Source organism: Nothobranchius furzeri, chromosome 14 (genome assembly GCF_043380555.1).
Source record: "Nothobranchius furzeri strain GRZ-AD chromosome 14, NfurGRZ-RIMD1, whole genome shotgun sequence".
NCBI classification, from domain to species: domain Eukaryota; kingdom Metazoa; phylum Chordata; class Actinopteri; order Cyprinodontiformes; family Nothobranchiidae; genus Nothobranchius; species Nothobranchius furzeri.
Genome location: NC_091754.1, coordinates 18343154 through 18358180, shown reverse-complemented (window position 1 = coordinate 18358180; position 15027 = coordinate 18343154). Strand labels below are relative to the sequence as shown.

The following is a 15027-nucleotide window of genomic DNA, read 5'->3' as shown; positions in this document are numbered from 1 at the left end:
AATGGCATTACATTAATCTCCGAGAACAAAGTAAGGAACCTTGGTGTCATCTTTGACCAGGACATGCCATTCAAATCCCACGTTAAACAGGTTTGTAGGATTTCTTTTTCCCACCGTCAGAATATTGCTAAGATTAGAAGCATCCTTTCCAGGAGTGCTGCTGAAAAACTAGTTCATGCATTTATTACATCAAGACTGGATTACTGTAATTCATTACTCTCAGGAAGTGTTTTCCCCATGCATGCTGGATGGCTGGGAACTTTCTACTACTAAATGAAGATAAGACTGATATCCTCATCTGTGCCCCAGACAAGCTGGTTCCCAAAGTCAGAGACTTTCTTGGTCAGCTTGCTTCTCACACCAAACATGTCAGGAATCTTGGTGTGACCTTTAACCCAGCTTTCACTCTGGACTCTCATGTCAGTACTCTTGTCCACTTTTCCTCATTCCATCTCAGGAACATTGCTAAGCTGAGTCCCATTCTGTCCCGCTCTGAACTGAGACAGTTCTCCACACCTTCATCTCCTCACGCTTAGACTACTGTAACTCTCTTTTCACGTGTCTGAGCAAAATCTCCCTGAACCGTCTACAGATGGTTCAGAATGCCTGTGCTCGGCTTCTGACCAAGTCCTCCAAACACCACATCACCCTGCTTCTCCTCCAGCGTCACTGGCTGCCAGTCAACTTCAGGGTTCATTTCAAGATCCTGGTTCTGGTCTTTAGGGCCTTACATGGACAAGCACCATCACACATTGGTGATCTTCTCAGTCCCTACACCCCCAGCAGGTCCCTGAGGTCCAGCGACCAAAGCCTACTGGTTGTGCAGCACACCAGGCTAAAGACCAAAGGTGATAGATAATTTGCTGCTGTGGCCCCCAGACTCTGGAACTCTCTCCCCCTGAGCATGAGATCAGTGGACTCCTTTAAAAAGCAGCTGAAAGCCCACCTTTTCAAGCTGGCTTTTGTGTGACCTTTTTCACCACCCTTTCTTTATTTTGCTCTTTTTACTTATTCCACCATTATCTACTTTATCTTGATCTACTGATTTCCCTCTTCCCTATTCACTGTCTCTCTCCCTTTGCTTACATTATTTTTCTTTAATCACAAATGTAATATTTTTTCTCATTTTAAGCATATTATTAATAACTTTTTGATACTTTAATTGATTTTTTTGTTTGTTTGTTTATGTGAAGCACCCTATAGGTTACAATTGTAGGTCACTTTGGATAAAAGCGTCTGCCAAATAAATGAACATATATAGCAGAGGTGTGGACTCAAGTCACATGACTTATTTTAATGCCTTCTGACTTGACTTGATAAAATCTATAAAGACTTACGACTTGACTCGGACTTGAACGCCAATGACTTGCGACTTGAATCAACTTGCATCTGTTGACTTGATGATGACTTGAGCATATTTGATATTTTAGAACAAAAGTGGCACAACATGGACAAAAATCATAAATCATTCTTCGTTCTGGGTTTGATTTTGTACTGCTAATGCAGCAGCACTTTGTTTATAATCAATTTCAGTTGCACTTTCTGCTTGTTTGAGCAAATGTATTAAGCTTTCAGAAGCTTTATTTCTGGAATTTATTTATTATCATTGTCATTAAATTGAAGTTTGACAGATGACTTCATTATGACTTGAAAATTCAAAGATAAGGACTTGGACTTGATTTGGACTTTCACATTATTGACTTTGGTCTCGACTTGGACTTGTCTTTCACTTGAACTTGACTTGAGACTTGACTGGAAAGACATGTGACTTGCAAAGCAGTGACTTGGTCACACCTTTGATATATAGAGATAGAGACTGATAAATAGGGATATAGACAGCCTTAGGCTGGCTTGGTGCCAGATATTTCAAGTTTTTTTATGTATTTATTTAAAAAAATTATTTAATGTTTATTTTATTTTGTGATACTCAAGCGAGCTCGTGTCTTGATTGCGCAGTCTCTTGCAGTGATGCGCATTTTCGACGCAGGATGTCATTAAAGAAGCTCATCATTTGACCTACCTTCGTCACGAGCAGCTTGAACCAATCGCTGTGGTCGTTGCTGAAAGGTGTTCGGATTTAGCAGAGGTCCTCGTCAACATGGTGAGTGTAGCCGCTCTTAAGAAAAGTTCTGGAACAAAGATAATACCGTTTTAAGTTAGCGGTGGTTCGAATGAGATATATATTTTTTTCGTTATAAAATCCGCGTCTTTACTTTTGCTGCGAAGGAGAGCGATGTTTTGCTGTAGACCACGGGTTAGCGTATGTGTTAGCATTGAGTTTAGCCGCATATCATGTCATGGCGTAGTGTATCACCCGGAATAAAAGCTGCAGTGCAAAATCTAAAGTTCAAGCAACACTAGAGATGTTTTGACTTGTTAATGTGTCACTTCATTAGGCACTCTTAACGGTGTTTCTAGCGTGGGGTGTAAACAGGGGCCATTTATTAACTCGTTAAAGTTTTGCCGTTCACCTTTAACAATTTTCCCAGGATTTAGACGAAGCCTGCCAGTGTAGTAATTCTTAATCAAAACTAGCTGCTATCATTGTCAGGACTCCTAACCACCGTTGCAGAAACGGCTGTGTACGTTTAATAATTTAAGATAAGATCGGACTAATTCAATTTACTGTCCGTGTTTATGTCAGTTAACCACATTTAGTGGGAACATTGTTAATTGCAATCCAGTATTTTAGCTGTTCCCACATCTTTGGTGTTGATGGGAAATGTGATGACTCTGTTTTACTTTAAATTCGTGTGTTAGATCATATTTTAGCCATACATAAAATATTAACACATTTTAACAGCAGGGCCGGATGTACAAAATGAATAAAACTGCTGTCAGCAGTCAGAAATTGGATCAAATGAGTTGATGAAGAATAGAATTGACTTTATTAATCCCACATTGGGGAAATTCACTCGTTACAGCAGCGCATACATTGAAAAAAAAAACCAGGGAGAATGAAAAAATTAACAAAGGTACAGGTAAATACACACAGGCAGTGAGCATTTTTTTGTAACCTACCACTAAAAACAGCAACTAAAAAATTGGAACTTTTTTTTAACTATGGTGCAATATCAAAGTTTTAAAGCAGATATTCAAGCCTGTGCGGCAGTTTTTACATAAAGCATTGCAATGGCTGTGGAAAAAAACTGGCTCCCAGAAATGTCCCTGCTGCAACCGAGACCCTAATACTCACTGAAACTTGTTTCTAGTGGCCTCTGACCTTTCAGGCTTCTACATTACAAATTGTGCCATCCTGTCAAAAGTTTGGACTTTTTTTTTTAAAGTAAATGAATGATGCACACACTGCTAATGTTCTACTACATTTGTGGTGTTCTTATTACAGTCTTCATCAGAGAACAGTACTGGCTCGAGTCAGGCAGCGTCTTATCCAGTTGTACCCCCCGCAGCAATACCTCCCCCATATGTAAGTTATGAAAATGTTTACAACAACTGTTATTTATTTATTTATTATTTTCTGACATCTTGTAATGTAATTCCATGACTAGATGGGACCGCCGGGTATGCCTCACTACCCTGCCATGGGAATTCCTCCTATGGCCCAGCGACCACCCAGTATGACCCCATTGCCACCTGGTATAATGCCCCCTGGCATTATGCCACCTATGGCTGCACCACCAATGGGACAGGTAGACTTCTGTTTTTGTTAAAAAATATATTTGGCCTACATATTTGTGCATTTGTAGTTCTTTATCGTTTCTTTGTTCCAACCATTACATGTAAATCAGATTTAATCCATCCATCCATTGTCTGACCTGCTTTGTCCACGTTGGGCCGCGGGGGGGCTGGTGCCTATCTCCAGCGGTCAATGGGCAATCAGGTGGTGTAAACCCTGGACAGAGAGCCAGTCCACCGCAGGGCAACACAGAGACACACAGGACAAACAATCATGCACACACACACTCGCACCTAAGGACAATTTAGATAGACCAATTAACCTAACAGTCATGTTTTTGGACTGTGGGAGGAAGCCGGAGTGCCCGGAGAGAACCCACGCATGCACAGGGAGAACATGCAGACTATCAGATTCAATCAGAAAGTCAAAATATATCAACTCTTAAAATGGTCTGAATACAAAGTTAAGTAACTGGTTGACTAATTACTTCTACAATATTCTCATTCCCCTTTTTATTTTTAATTAAAACCAAATAAGCATTTTTTTTGCTCACTTTGGTAAGTGCATGTGATCATGATACACTGAAAATGTGATTTTTATTTTTATTTTGGGAAAAGGTGTCACCAGTTTGAGAAGTTGAGATGCAGTTTGGTGTCTCTAAGTATTCACACAGCTAAATAAGAGAAGCACTCAGCTCCAGTCCCACCTTTTTCCTCCAAGTTACAACGCAGACACCCGTTCTCACACTGTGTCTTAATACTTGGCACCTTCACTAGTTTGGTTTCAAATGTTGCAGATGAGTGTTTCACAACGCTTCTTTTATTAGATGGCAGGCATGATGCCGCCCATGATGCCGGGGATGATGATCCCACCTCGCATCCCAGCTGCATCTGTACAACCGACGGGGCCGGTAATTTTATCACCATTTTTTCTCCTCTTCTTCTTTTTTTTTTTTCCCTAAAGCAGGGTGTTTGATGCTTCACACGTCTTATAAATAACCTGCAGTCTGTTTGATGCTAACATTTACACGTATAAGTAACTCTTTTATATTTTTTATTTATATTTGTAAAGAAAAACAACCTAATCTGTGAATTTTCTTGTATCTGTCACTGGTAAATCACAAATAAATGTTTTTTTTTTCTCCACAGCCAGGTGTTGACTCCACAGGTAAAAACCACAATAATTTTAACAAATCAATTTTTTTCATTTGTATTTATTGAAAGTTAATCTGAATTTTATTTATTTTGTCTTGATTCTTGCAGCTGCAGCGCCTGGAACAACCGTACGTTTATTGCTGCTTCCTTCATATCCATTCATCACACGTTGACAGGTTTTTATATTTTAACGTCTGTCTGTCTGACTCGTCTCTGCAGAGTACCGCCAACGGCTCGCCACAGGAGGAACAGCCAAAAAAGGTTTGCACATTTTCAAAATAAAACAACTTGTATTTTATTTGAAATCAAGTTGTTTTAAGATGTAAAAAAACTGATTTAGAGTGTTTGTTGTTTTTGTTTGCTTTAGAAGTCGGTGTGGACAGAACACAAATCACTAGATAGGAAGACCTATTATTACAATACGGAGACCAAGCAGTCCACATGGGAGAAGCCGGATGAACTCAAGTCTCCTGCAGAGGTACGATTGCCCTGCACAACACCTGGATTTGCCTCTTTATCTGTGTACTTATAATTAGGAATAAAGACAATTACATGTATTATAAATGTACCAGATTCAGTAGATGGTGTATTCTAACTTGCAGTTGAAGTGCGATTTCCTTATATATATATTTTTTGCTTTTGTAGCAATTACTGTCCAAGTGTCCTTGGAAGGAGTACAAGTCCGACACTGGGAAGCCTTATTATTACAACTCTCAGACAAAAGAGTCCAGGTGGACCAAGCCCAAAGAGCTGGAGGATCTGGAAGGTAAAGAAAAGGACCAGCCTTCTAACGTGAGCCATGCACTCCTATTGCTGCCATGTTCAGCAAATGATTTGATGCGTAGATGAGTTCTGGAAGCTTCTTGAGTGCATTTCTTTATAACGAGCTTTAAGATGAAAGCCGAAAGCCTTGTTTAACTCTTTTTGTGTGTCTATTCCAGCTATGATCAAAGCAGAGGAGAATGGGTAGGAACTCTTATTTATTTACCTTATTTCTAACAGCATGATTATTCTGACACTGGTTTTGATCATTTGGGTTTGATTGCAGAACAACAGAGACGGTGGTTCCTGGAACGACAGCAGCTCCTGCAGTTCAAGCTGAGACTACAGCCTCTATGGCGACAGTGATGGAGGTGGAAACTGCAGCAGCAACAGCAGCCGTCTCGGAGGAGCCGCCGTCCCAGGTGACAGTGAATCAAACAGCTGAGGTCAAGGCTGTTGATGCACCTGTGACGTCCTCGGAGAGCGCCGTCGTCACAGAAAGCACAGCCAGGTAAACAGCTATGGGTCAGATTTGAAAGTTTACTTTTTCAGAAAAACGTAGAGGAAATGTTGCAGGAGTTTTCTGAACTGTAGCTTTTACAGATGCATGGAAATGGAGGTGAATTATCAGAACGTTGCAAAGGTTAACGAACGGAGCACACGGAGGTCGGCAGCTTTATTCTAGTATAATGACTGAACTTTGAACTGTGGGAGATGAGTGATGGCCTCTCTCGCTGCTCTGGTTATGGTCCTGCTGTTCTTCTATTTTTATCTTAAAGATAATGTTTTTGCATTTTTGATGCTTTGATCGTCTCAAATTTGTCACAGGCTTGTGTTGTCTTTTTTCACTTGCCAGTGTTCTATTTGACAAGAAATTTGAATTTAGTTTTTTTTGACTAAACTCTTTTTAAAACTATTATTATATTTGACATTCTTTCACGTTCTCTCCCAGCCATGAACATAAATTGTTCAACTGTTACCTTTAATGGGGGCTTGTTCAAACAGTGGGTGGCTCCGGACACTGATTGGTTCTCTTCTCAGGTCCCGCCTCTTCCATTTGCTGAGTAGCCCTCGTGTCCGTTCCTCACATCTTTCTCGTCTTCTGATTGGATTTCCGTCTCTGTCACTTTTCATCTTTCTTTGTTTTTGAAAATGTCAGATCCATTTCATTTTCGTTTTTGAGTTTTTTTTTTCTTTGTGCATTTCATTTTTGTCCACAGAAATCTGTGATTAAAAAAAGGTGAAATTTGCATTAACACAATTAACCCTGTGTGAAGCAGGTTAAGATGCAGACGGGGTTTAATCAGCTCTTGCAAGCTAACAAAATCAGACCACGGCTGTGTCCAAATTCAGGGGTTGCATCCAATGAGTACCTGTCCTCATTGGTCTCAGCAGAACGTGTTCTTCCAGGTCCAGTTAGACCGGATGTTAACAGCTGTGAATTTGGATAGTCTAGCCTCAAATAATAGTCCCGCCCCTACTAGGACGGATGTCCTCCTGTCACCTAGCAACTGCTACCGCACTAAGTAGAAGCTGCATAAGTGGAGATTGCAAATGTTAAACTTTTTCCTTGTTTTGTTACTGTTTGAAGAGTTACAGCAGAGGTACCGCCAGTGTTCTGAGAAAATAATATGTTTCCCCTAATAACTTGGGCAAATAAAGAACTAATATTTCCAAATTCACAGGACTTAATGTTCATTATGAGGCCTAAACAACCTCAAATAGAAGATGGTTAAACTGAGTTAGATTACATCCTTTTACATAACTTTCAAAAATGATAAACTTGCTGGAAAAGGGTGAACAACAATGTTTTTACTGTACTTTTATATTGTTTTTAGGAGGAAATATAAATAAAAAATATCACAAGCATGACATCATTACATTACATACTTTTTCTGTACAAGTCGATCATAAGTGGTGGGAAGAGGGCTTGAAGTGAGACTTCCCAACACGAGGGAACAGATTTCAGGGGAACAGAATTTCTTACAACACCTGTCCTGCTGTGCATTTTATGATGAGACTACACCGCACCTGTTCTCAAAATCAGGGAAAAGGAGAATGGATTTTAAGGCCACATTCTGAGCACTCTGAATTTGGAAAGTATTCGTCGCGGCGCGGTGACGTTACTGGTCTTAGGCCTAGTCCACACGTAGCCGGGTTTTAAAAAAAACGAATATCCGCCCCTCCAAAAAATTGCATCCACATCACCTCGTTTAAAAAAAAAAATGTCCACACGTACCCGGATAAATACGTTGTTAAGGACATGCCAGACCTGTAGGTGGCAGTACTTCCCCCGTTCTTAACCTCGTCCTTCGTCTGTGGTCTTCCGCAAGGAGCAGTAATTCCGCTTGCAACAACAAACAAGCAAAAAGCGCTTGGACAATTGATAAAGCGAGCGCAGCTCTGAGGGCATCCGTGCTGTCGGCTAGTGTAAACACAGGTCGCACACGTGATGTCAGCAATTTTTTGTCGTGGAAAGTGACGTTGCGGACCTTAAAACTCCGGTTTTGTCTGTCCACACGCAGACACCCAAAACGGAGAAAACGCAGATCTTCACTTTGACCGAAGTTTTTAAAAAGATCCATTTTCGTGTGGATGACAGGCCAAAACGTAGAAAAATATCTACGTTTTGGCAGATCCCCGGCTACGTGTGGACAGGGCCTCAGTCCTGATCATCAGGGGCCACTGCCCTGCACATGTTTTAGCTGCTCCTCTGCCTTAACACACCTGATTTAAAGATTGATGGCCTTCATTAGCCTGTTAATCACCCACTGATTCATACCAGGTGTGTTGTTGCAGGTAAACATAGACGGCATGCATGGCATGGTGGTGAGGACTAGGATTGGATACACCAAGCTAGTTTAGCTTCCTTTCTGCTGTCACATAAACAGAAACAACACATGAGATGGAAATTAGCAGCACTTACTGATAATCCAATCTGAGTAAAACATGAAATTTTACTTTGGATGCAAGAAAGTTAAAAGTATCTAAATAACGGCTGACTAGTTGCACAAGTTTAATGCAGTGGCCTTGTTTGGCCAGTACAGGTGCTGGCCAGTAAATTAGAATATCATCAAAAGGTTGAAAATATTTCAGTAATTCCATTCAAAACGTGAAACTTGTACATTATATTCATGCAATGCACACAGACCAATGTATTTCCGATGTTTATTACGTTTAATTTTGATATTTATAGGTGACAACCAATGAAAACATCAAATCTGGTATCTCAGAAAATTAGAATATTCTAAAGGCCAATGAAAAAATGTTTGTTTCTCTAATGTTGGCCAACTGAAAAGAATGAACATGAAAAGAATGTGCATGTATAGCACTCAATACTTAGTCGGGGCTCCTTTTGCCTCAATAACTGCAGTAATGCGGCGTGGCATGGACTCGATCAGTCTGTGGCACTGCTCAGGTGTTATGAGAGCCCAGGTTGCTCTGATAGTCGTCTTCAGCTCCTCTGCATTGTTGGGTCTAGCGTATTGCATCCTCCGCTTCACAATACCCCATAGATTTTCTATGGGGTTAAGGTCAGGCGAGTTTGCTGGCCAATCAAGGACAGGGATACCATGGTCCTTGAACCAGGTGCTGGTGGTTTTGGCACTGTGTGCAGGTGCCAAGTCCTGTTGAAAGGTGAAGTCTGCATCCCCATAAAGTTGGTCAGCAGCAGGAAGCATGAAGTGCTCTAAAACTTCCTGGTAGACGGCTGCATTGACCCTGGACCTCAGGAAACAGAGTGGGCCAACACCGGCAGATGACATGGCACCCCACACCATCACTGACGGTGGAAACTTTACACTGGACCTCATGCAACGTGGATTCTGTGCTTCTCCGCTCTTCCTCCAGACTCTGGGTCCTTGATTTCCAAAGGAAATGCAGAACTTGCTTTCATCAGAAAACATAACTTTGGACCACTCAGCATCAGTCCAGTCCTTTTTGTCCTTGGCCCAGGCGAGACGCTTCTTGCGCTGTTTCTTGTTCAAGAGTGGCTTGACACACGGAATGCGACACCTGAATCCCATGTCTTTCATGAGTCTCCTCGTGGTGGTTCTTGAAGCGCTGACTCCAGCTGCAGTCCACTCTTTGTGGATCTCCCCCACATTTTTGAATGGGTTTGTCGTCACAATTCTCTGCAGGGTGCGGTTATCCCTAGAGCTTGTACACTTTTTTCTACCACATTTTTTCCGTCCCTTCGCCTGTCTGTTAATGTGCTTGGACACAGAGCTCTGCGAACAGCCAGCTTCTTTAGCAATCACCTTTTGTGTCTTGCCCTCCTTGTGCAAGGTGTCAATGATTGTCTTTTGGACAGCTGTTAAGTCAGAAGTCTTCCCCATGATTGTGGGGCCTTCAAAACAAGACTGAGGGACCTTTTAAAGGCCTTTGCAGGTGTTTTGAGTAAATCAGCTGATTAGAGTGGCAGCAGGTGTCTTCTATATTCAGCCTTTTCAGAATATTCTAATTTTTTGAGATACCAAATTTGGAGTTTTCATTAGTTGTCACTTATGAATATCAAATTTAAATGTAATGAACATTGGAAATACATTGGTCTGTGTGCATTGCATGAATATAATGTACAAGTTTCACGTTTTGAATGGAATTACTGAAATATTTTCAACCTTTTGATGATATTCTAATTTACTGGCCAGCACCTGTATAATGTAGATAAACAGCTGGAGTTGATGCTTCTCCAGTTTGATTCACAGAAATTAAACAAACTAATTCCAGTGATGTCTTTTTTTGCTCTCAGCGTTGAAGTCAAAGAAGAAGAACGGCCTGAACTTCAGAAGAAAACGTATAAGTGGAACACAAAAGAAGAGGCCAAGCAGGCCTTCAAGGAGCTGCTGAAGGAGAAGGTAGGTCCAGCTGGAGATCAAAGGCTAGGGAACGTCTCCCTCCGTTCCAGAAGCTTCTTCAGGAAATGTTAAATGGCCTGAATTTTATATTGCGCCTTCTTAGATTCTACAACCCCCCAAGGTGCTTCACAACACAATCACACACACATTCACACACTGATGGTGATGATGAGGTACAATGTAGTAGGGCTGGGCGATATGGCCTAAAATCAATATCACGATATATTGAGGATTTAACCTCTAACGATAAATAGACGATAACTACAGGTATGAGCGGAAACAAAAGTTGTCCACTAGATGGGGCTGTCACATGTATCATGTGGGTGGTACAGCTTCTTAAAGGGACACGAGTGTTGCCAACCTACACACATCTTTTTTCTTTTTTTTATTCTTTTTTTTTTTTTTTTTTACATTTATTGACCTGAGAATTTTTTTCAATAAGAGTTGGAAATTTTGATAACAATAAATTTTCGATTTATTGCCCAGCCCTACATTGTAGCCAAAGCTGCCCTGGGGCGCACTGACAGAGCCAAGGCCAGCCATACTCTAGTGCCAATGGTCCCTCCGACCACCACCGCCAGCAGGCAAGGTGTGTTAAGTGTCTTGCCCAAGGACACAACGGCAGCATTCTCTGGCAGGAGCTGGGACTGAACCTGCAACCTTCCGATTACTGGACAACCCTCTACCTCCTGAGGCGTCTCTGTCCTGAAATGCAGAAAGATGCTGAATAAAACACATGATTTGATGCATCTTATCTGTTCCGGGTTTCTGAGGATCTTTAAGATAGAATTTCCATAATTCAAGCTTTAAAATCCCTAAAAATGATAATCATTAATCCAATTCAAAGGTCTTAAAAACACCACAGACTCAATAAAAATGTTGGAAATCTCTGTTAAGTGTTTTCACATTTGAGTGGAAAATTCCCTCAGGCGTGTGGATATGGGTGCATGCACACACACCTGCAGCAGGGGTGCTTCAGGTTTTCTATATTTCTTTAGAGTTTGTGCAATTTTGACTGATCCTCGTGTTGTTGCAGCTCTCCTCTGAGTTTTATCAACACGTCCTTTGCATCTGGATCTTGCTCTAATCCCTGACCCCCTCATCTCTCTTGGTCCCCTGGGAGGTGTGTTAAGCTCACCTCCTGCTGCCATAGACGTGCCGTGCTTCCAGCCGCAGGTCCGCCCAGCGCCACCCACCTCGCATGTTGTTAAATTTAGACCCTTTTTAATTTTGTGCACAAAGCTCTCCTCTGAGATTGCTCGCCACTTCCTTGAAGATCTTAATGAGTCGGTCTTTATGATTAGCTTTATTGGATCACAGGCAGGAGGGGCTGGCTGGGATTAGGACGGTGAGAGAAAGTGGCATGCTCCTGTGAGTTAGAGTAGCTGTGACAAGTGAGGAGACGAGAGATGCAGAGTGGAATCGGGTCTTAATGGATGAAGGAGTCACGTTCTGGGCGCTTATATAAGCCCGTCTTGAATTATTGCCCCTCCACGCACACTTTAACACAACTTTTATTTAGGGACGCACCGATGGATCAGCATTTGATCCCAATCCGCTGAAAGTGCCCCTATCGGTTTTGATTGGAGTTTTCAAAATAGATCAAAGCAGACCGATCAGGTAGGGTTGTCATGGTAACTGGTGTAGCGGTAAACCCCGGTAAAAAATAATTTTTGACAATAATAATAACTGTCTTTTTTTTTTTTTTTTTTTTTTTTAACCGTATTATCTCGGTGGATTACAGTGGCTGCGGTGTAGGCGCGGTGACCCTTACCAGCCACCGTATCATCTGCTGAAGTTGCCAGCGGCACATGCGCGCTTTGTTGTTTACAGCCAAAACTTTCTTGAAGCTAAAGCTGCATTAATGGCCAAAGGAGTAGACGGCAGCGCTCAGGACATTTTTATCCCTCAAAGAAGACAAAGTGGGAAGTACGGGCATTTTTTGGATATTTGAAGAATGCCGAGGGACAGTTGATAGAAGACGGCTATCCTGTTTGCAGCATGTGCTGAAAAAGAGTCTGTGAAAGGCAGCAACGCTTCAAATCTCATGACACATCTGCGTGACCATCACCCACAACTCTACAGTCAACGCAAGGCAAGTTAACGTTAGCGTTTTAGCTAAAATGCGTGATCTGAGGATTTGGGTTGAGGGAGAATGCAACGAGTCGCTATATAAAGCAGCCGCAGCGCCGCTACCTGCATATAAACCGTGTCGCGGACACCTCCATGTTGAAATGACGCTATGCATTACGGGGCTCCCAGGAGCAGATAAGAGTTGGTCACTCTCCGAGAATAATTATGAATTTAACAATGATTACTGCCTGATGACATTTTCCCACATCTGCAAAGCTCACTGGAAGGACACAAACAGAGGACAATATTTTCCTGATATAGGGTTTATTACTCAAGTAAGGGTAAAAAAGTATCTGATTAGAAGGCTACTTGAGTACTGAGTGTCATCCGATCTAATATTTTTAAAATGATGACATCAAACAGACAAAAAATAAGAAGTTTTGGGCAAATATTGGTATTTTAAAGACTTAATGGGAAAAATGTAAACAAATAAACAACATTTAGGCAAAATTTAGACACAAACTGAGGACAATATTTCCTGACATACAGGGTTTATTTAATTGTGTGAAAATGTAGCACGTTTAAAAAAAATACCGCGATAATACCGAAAACCGTGGTAAATTTGGTCACAATAACCTTGAGGTTCAATTTTCACACCGTGACAACCCTAATACAGACCATTTTAGATTAGGTTACATTTCCTTTATTCCCAGATTATGTAGTTTGTAGCACTCATTATAATGTTGTAGAAAATTTCTGGCCAATCCACATGATCAGTATCGGTGATCGGTCTCGGTGATCAGCATTCTTTGATATCGGTATCGGTGATCGGCAGCAAAAAACCTGATCGGTGCATCCCTACTTTTATTAGTCTTTTTTTAACTGTGCTGCCTCGGACCAGAGACATTTTTTGCACATTTTCTCCCCCCCAGTTGAGATTTTTATTGAACTGATCTGAATGTTTTTGTTGATTTAGGGCGTGGCATCAAACTCCTCCTGGGAGCAGGCCATGAAACTGATAATCAATGATCCTCGCTACAGGTGCAGTATTCCCAGGATTCCCAATATTTACAGTAACAAGCTTCAACTCCGACCCTTACATTCAGCTTTCATCTGCAGCGCTCTTCCTAAGCTGAGTGAGAAGAAGCAAGCGTTCAATGCCTACAAAGTCCAGACAGAGAAGGAGGAAAAGGAGGAGGCCCGGATTAAATACAAGGAATCCAAGGAGACCTTCCAGAGATTCCTGGAGAACAATGAGAAGATGACGTCTACAACCAGATACAAGTACGTGCTGCAGTGATTTTTGTGTTTGTTCATGGATTGATTTGTGGCACTCTGAACTGTCAATTTGATTATGGTGACAGGATCAATGAAAGGTCACGTATGGTTTCTGCACACCATCAAGCAGCTGCAGCGCTGCTGGGCTCCCATCGGGATCTGATAGATTCTGTCTAGTTTTATTTATTCTTACAATAAAAAATAACATTTAGTTAAAATTTTGTATGAATTATGTTTTTAAAAATGGTTTCCAGCTAGTTTAAACTAAGGAATGTACTTATTCAATCATGTGATCGGAAATCGGGCCCCGGTCATGTGACTTGTACAGGATTGGATTTGATAGTTTCAGACACCATTAGGGATGGGTACCGAATTCAATACTTTTTAAGGCACCGACCAAATTCCAAAGTACCGACTGAGTACCGATTCACATAATATGAAACGGTGCCTTGTTTCGATACTCGTACCGCTCGCCTGGCGCAAGAGCGTATCTTGTCACTGTGGGTGTAAACAAAGCAGCACGGCAGAGAGGAAGCATTCTGAAGTTTGTGTCCACTGGGGTGGATAACTGGGTGATGATGAAACCAGCAACAACGATCTAAGTGAGGCATCATCATCTTAATCTGCTCCGGTAGGTAAATAAAATGATTAAGATGACGTTAGCTTGATGTGTTAGTTTCCATTCAGCTAATGGTGCGTTTGCTTACTCCTCGGAACTCCAAAATTCCGACTCGAAGAAAGCGAAGGCGCTCTAAAGTTTGGCTTCACTTCACTAAATGAGGTGGGCTATTGGGTGATGATGAAACCAGCGACAACGATCTGAGTATGAGGCATCTTAATCTGCTCCAGCAGCTAAATAAACTGTTTTATGTTAACGTTAGCTTGATAGTTTAGTTTTTGTTTACATAGCTAATGGTGCGTTCGCATTCTCCTCGGAAATTCCAACTTCCTAGTAGGAAAAATAAACGTTTTGAAAATGAACGGCAAAAGGAATGAAGATACGAAGTAAATTTAGTTCACAGCAATGATGTTTGCTTCGGTTTCATTTGCAGTTTATAAAACTACAAGGACCCACCATCACAGTTTGTCCAGAGGGGAAAGGAGAGGATTAGGAGTACATGGAGCTGGATTTGTTTTTGCATAATTTAGAAACGGTTGTTAAAGGTTTTCATATTGAAGAATTTTGTACAACACTATGATGATAAAATACAAACAGTTGTTTGTTATTTATCATGATATTGATCAAATATGGTTATATATTGGGAAA

At 41.3% G+C, this 15027-nt stretch overlaps 1 protein-coding gene across 1 annotated transcript in view; it reads left to right on the top strand.

Annotated features, from left to right (window-relative positions):
• Window positions 1-2002: 2002 nt before the first annotated feature.
• Window positions 2003-15027, top strand: part of prpf40a (PRP40 pre-mRNA processing factor 40 homolog A) — a 29957-nt gene continuing 16932 nt past the window's right edge. The window contains exons 1-14 of the mRNA XM_015966638.3: window positions 2003-2101; window positions 3347-3427; window positions 3510-3650; window positions 4464-4547; window positions 4786-4804; window positions 4900-4919; window positions 5011-5052; window positions 5159-5269; window positions 5437-5557; window positions 5733-5757; window positions 5840-6064; window positions 10304-10409; window positions 13459-13523; window positions 13602-13766. Coding sequence (XP_015822124.1) covers window positions 2099-2101; window positions 3347-3427; window positions 3510-3650; window positions 4464-4547; window positions 4786-4804; window positions 4900-4919; window positions 5011-5052; window positions 5159-5269; window positions 5437-5557; window positions 5733-5757; window positions 5840-6064; window positions 10304-10409; window positions 13459-13523; window positions 13602-13766 — 1208 coding nt within the window. The 5' untranslated portion in view covers window positions 2003-2098. The remainder of the gene's footprint in view (window positions 2102-3346; window positions 3428-3509; window positions 3651-4463; window positions 4548-4785; window positions 4805-4899; window positions 4920-5010; window positions 5053-5158; window positions 5270-5436; window positions 5558-5732; window positions 5758-5839; window positions 6065-10303; window positions 10410-13458; window positions 13524-13601; window positions 13767-15027) is intronic.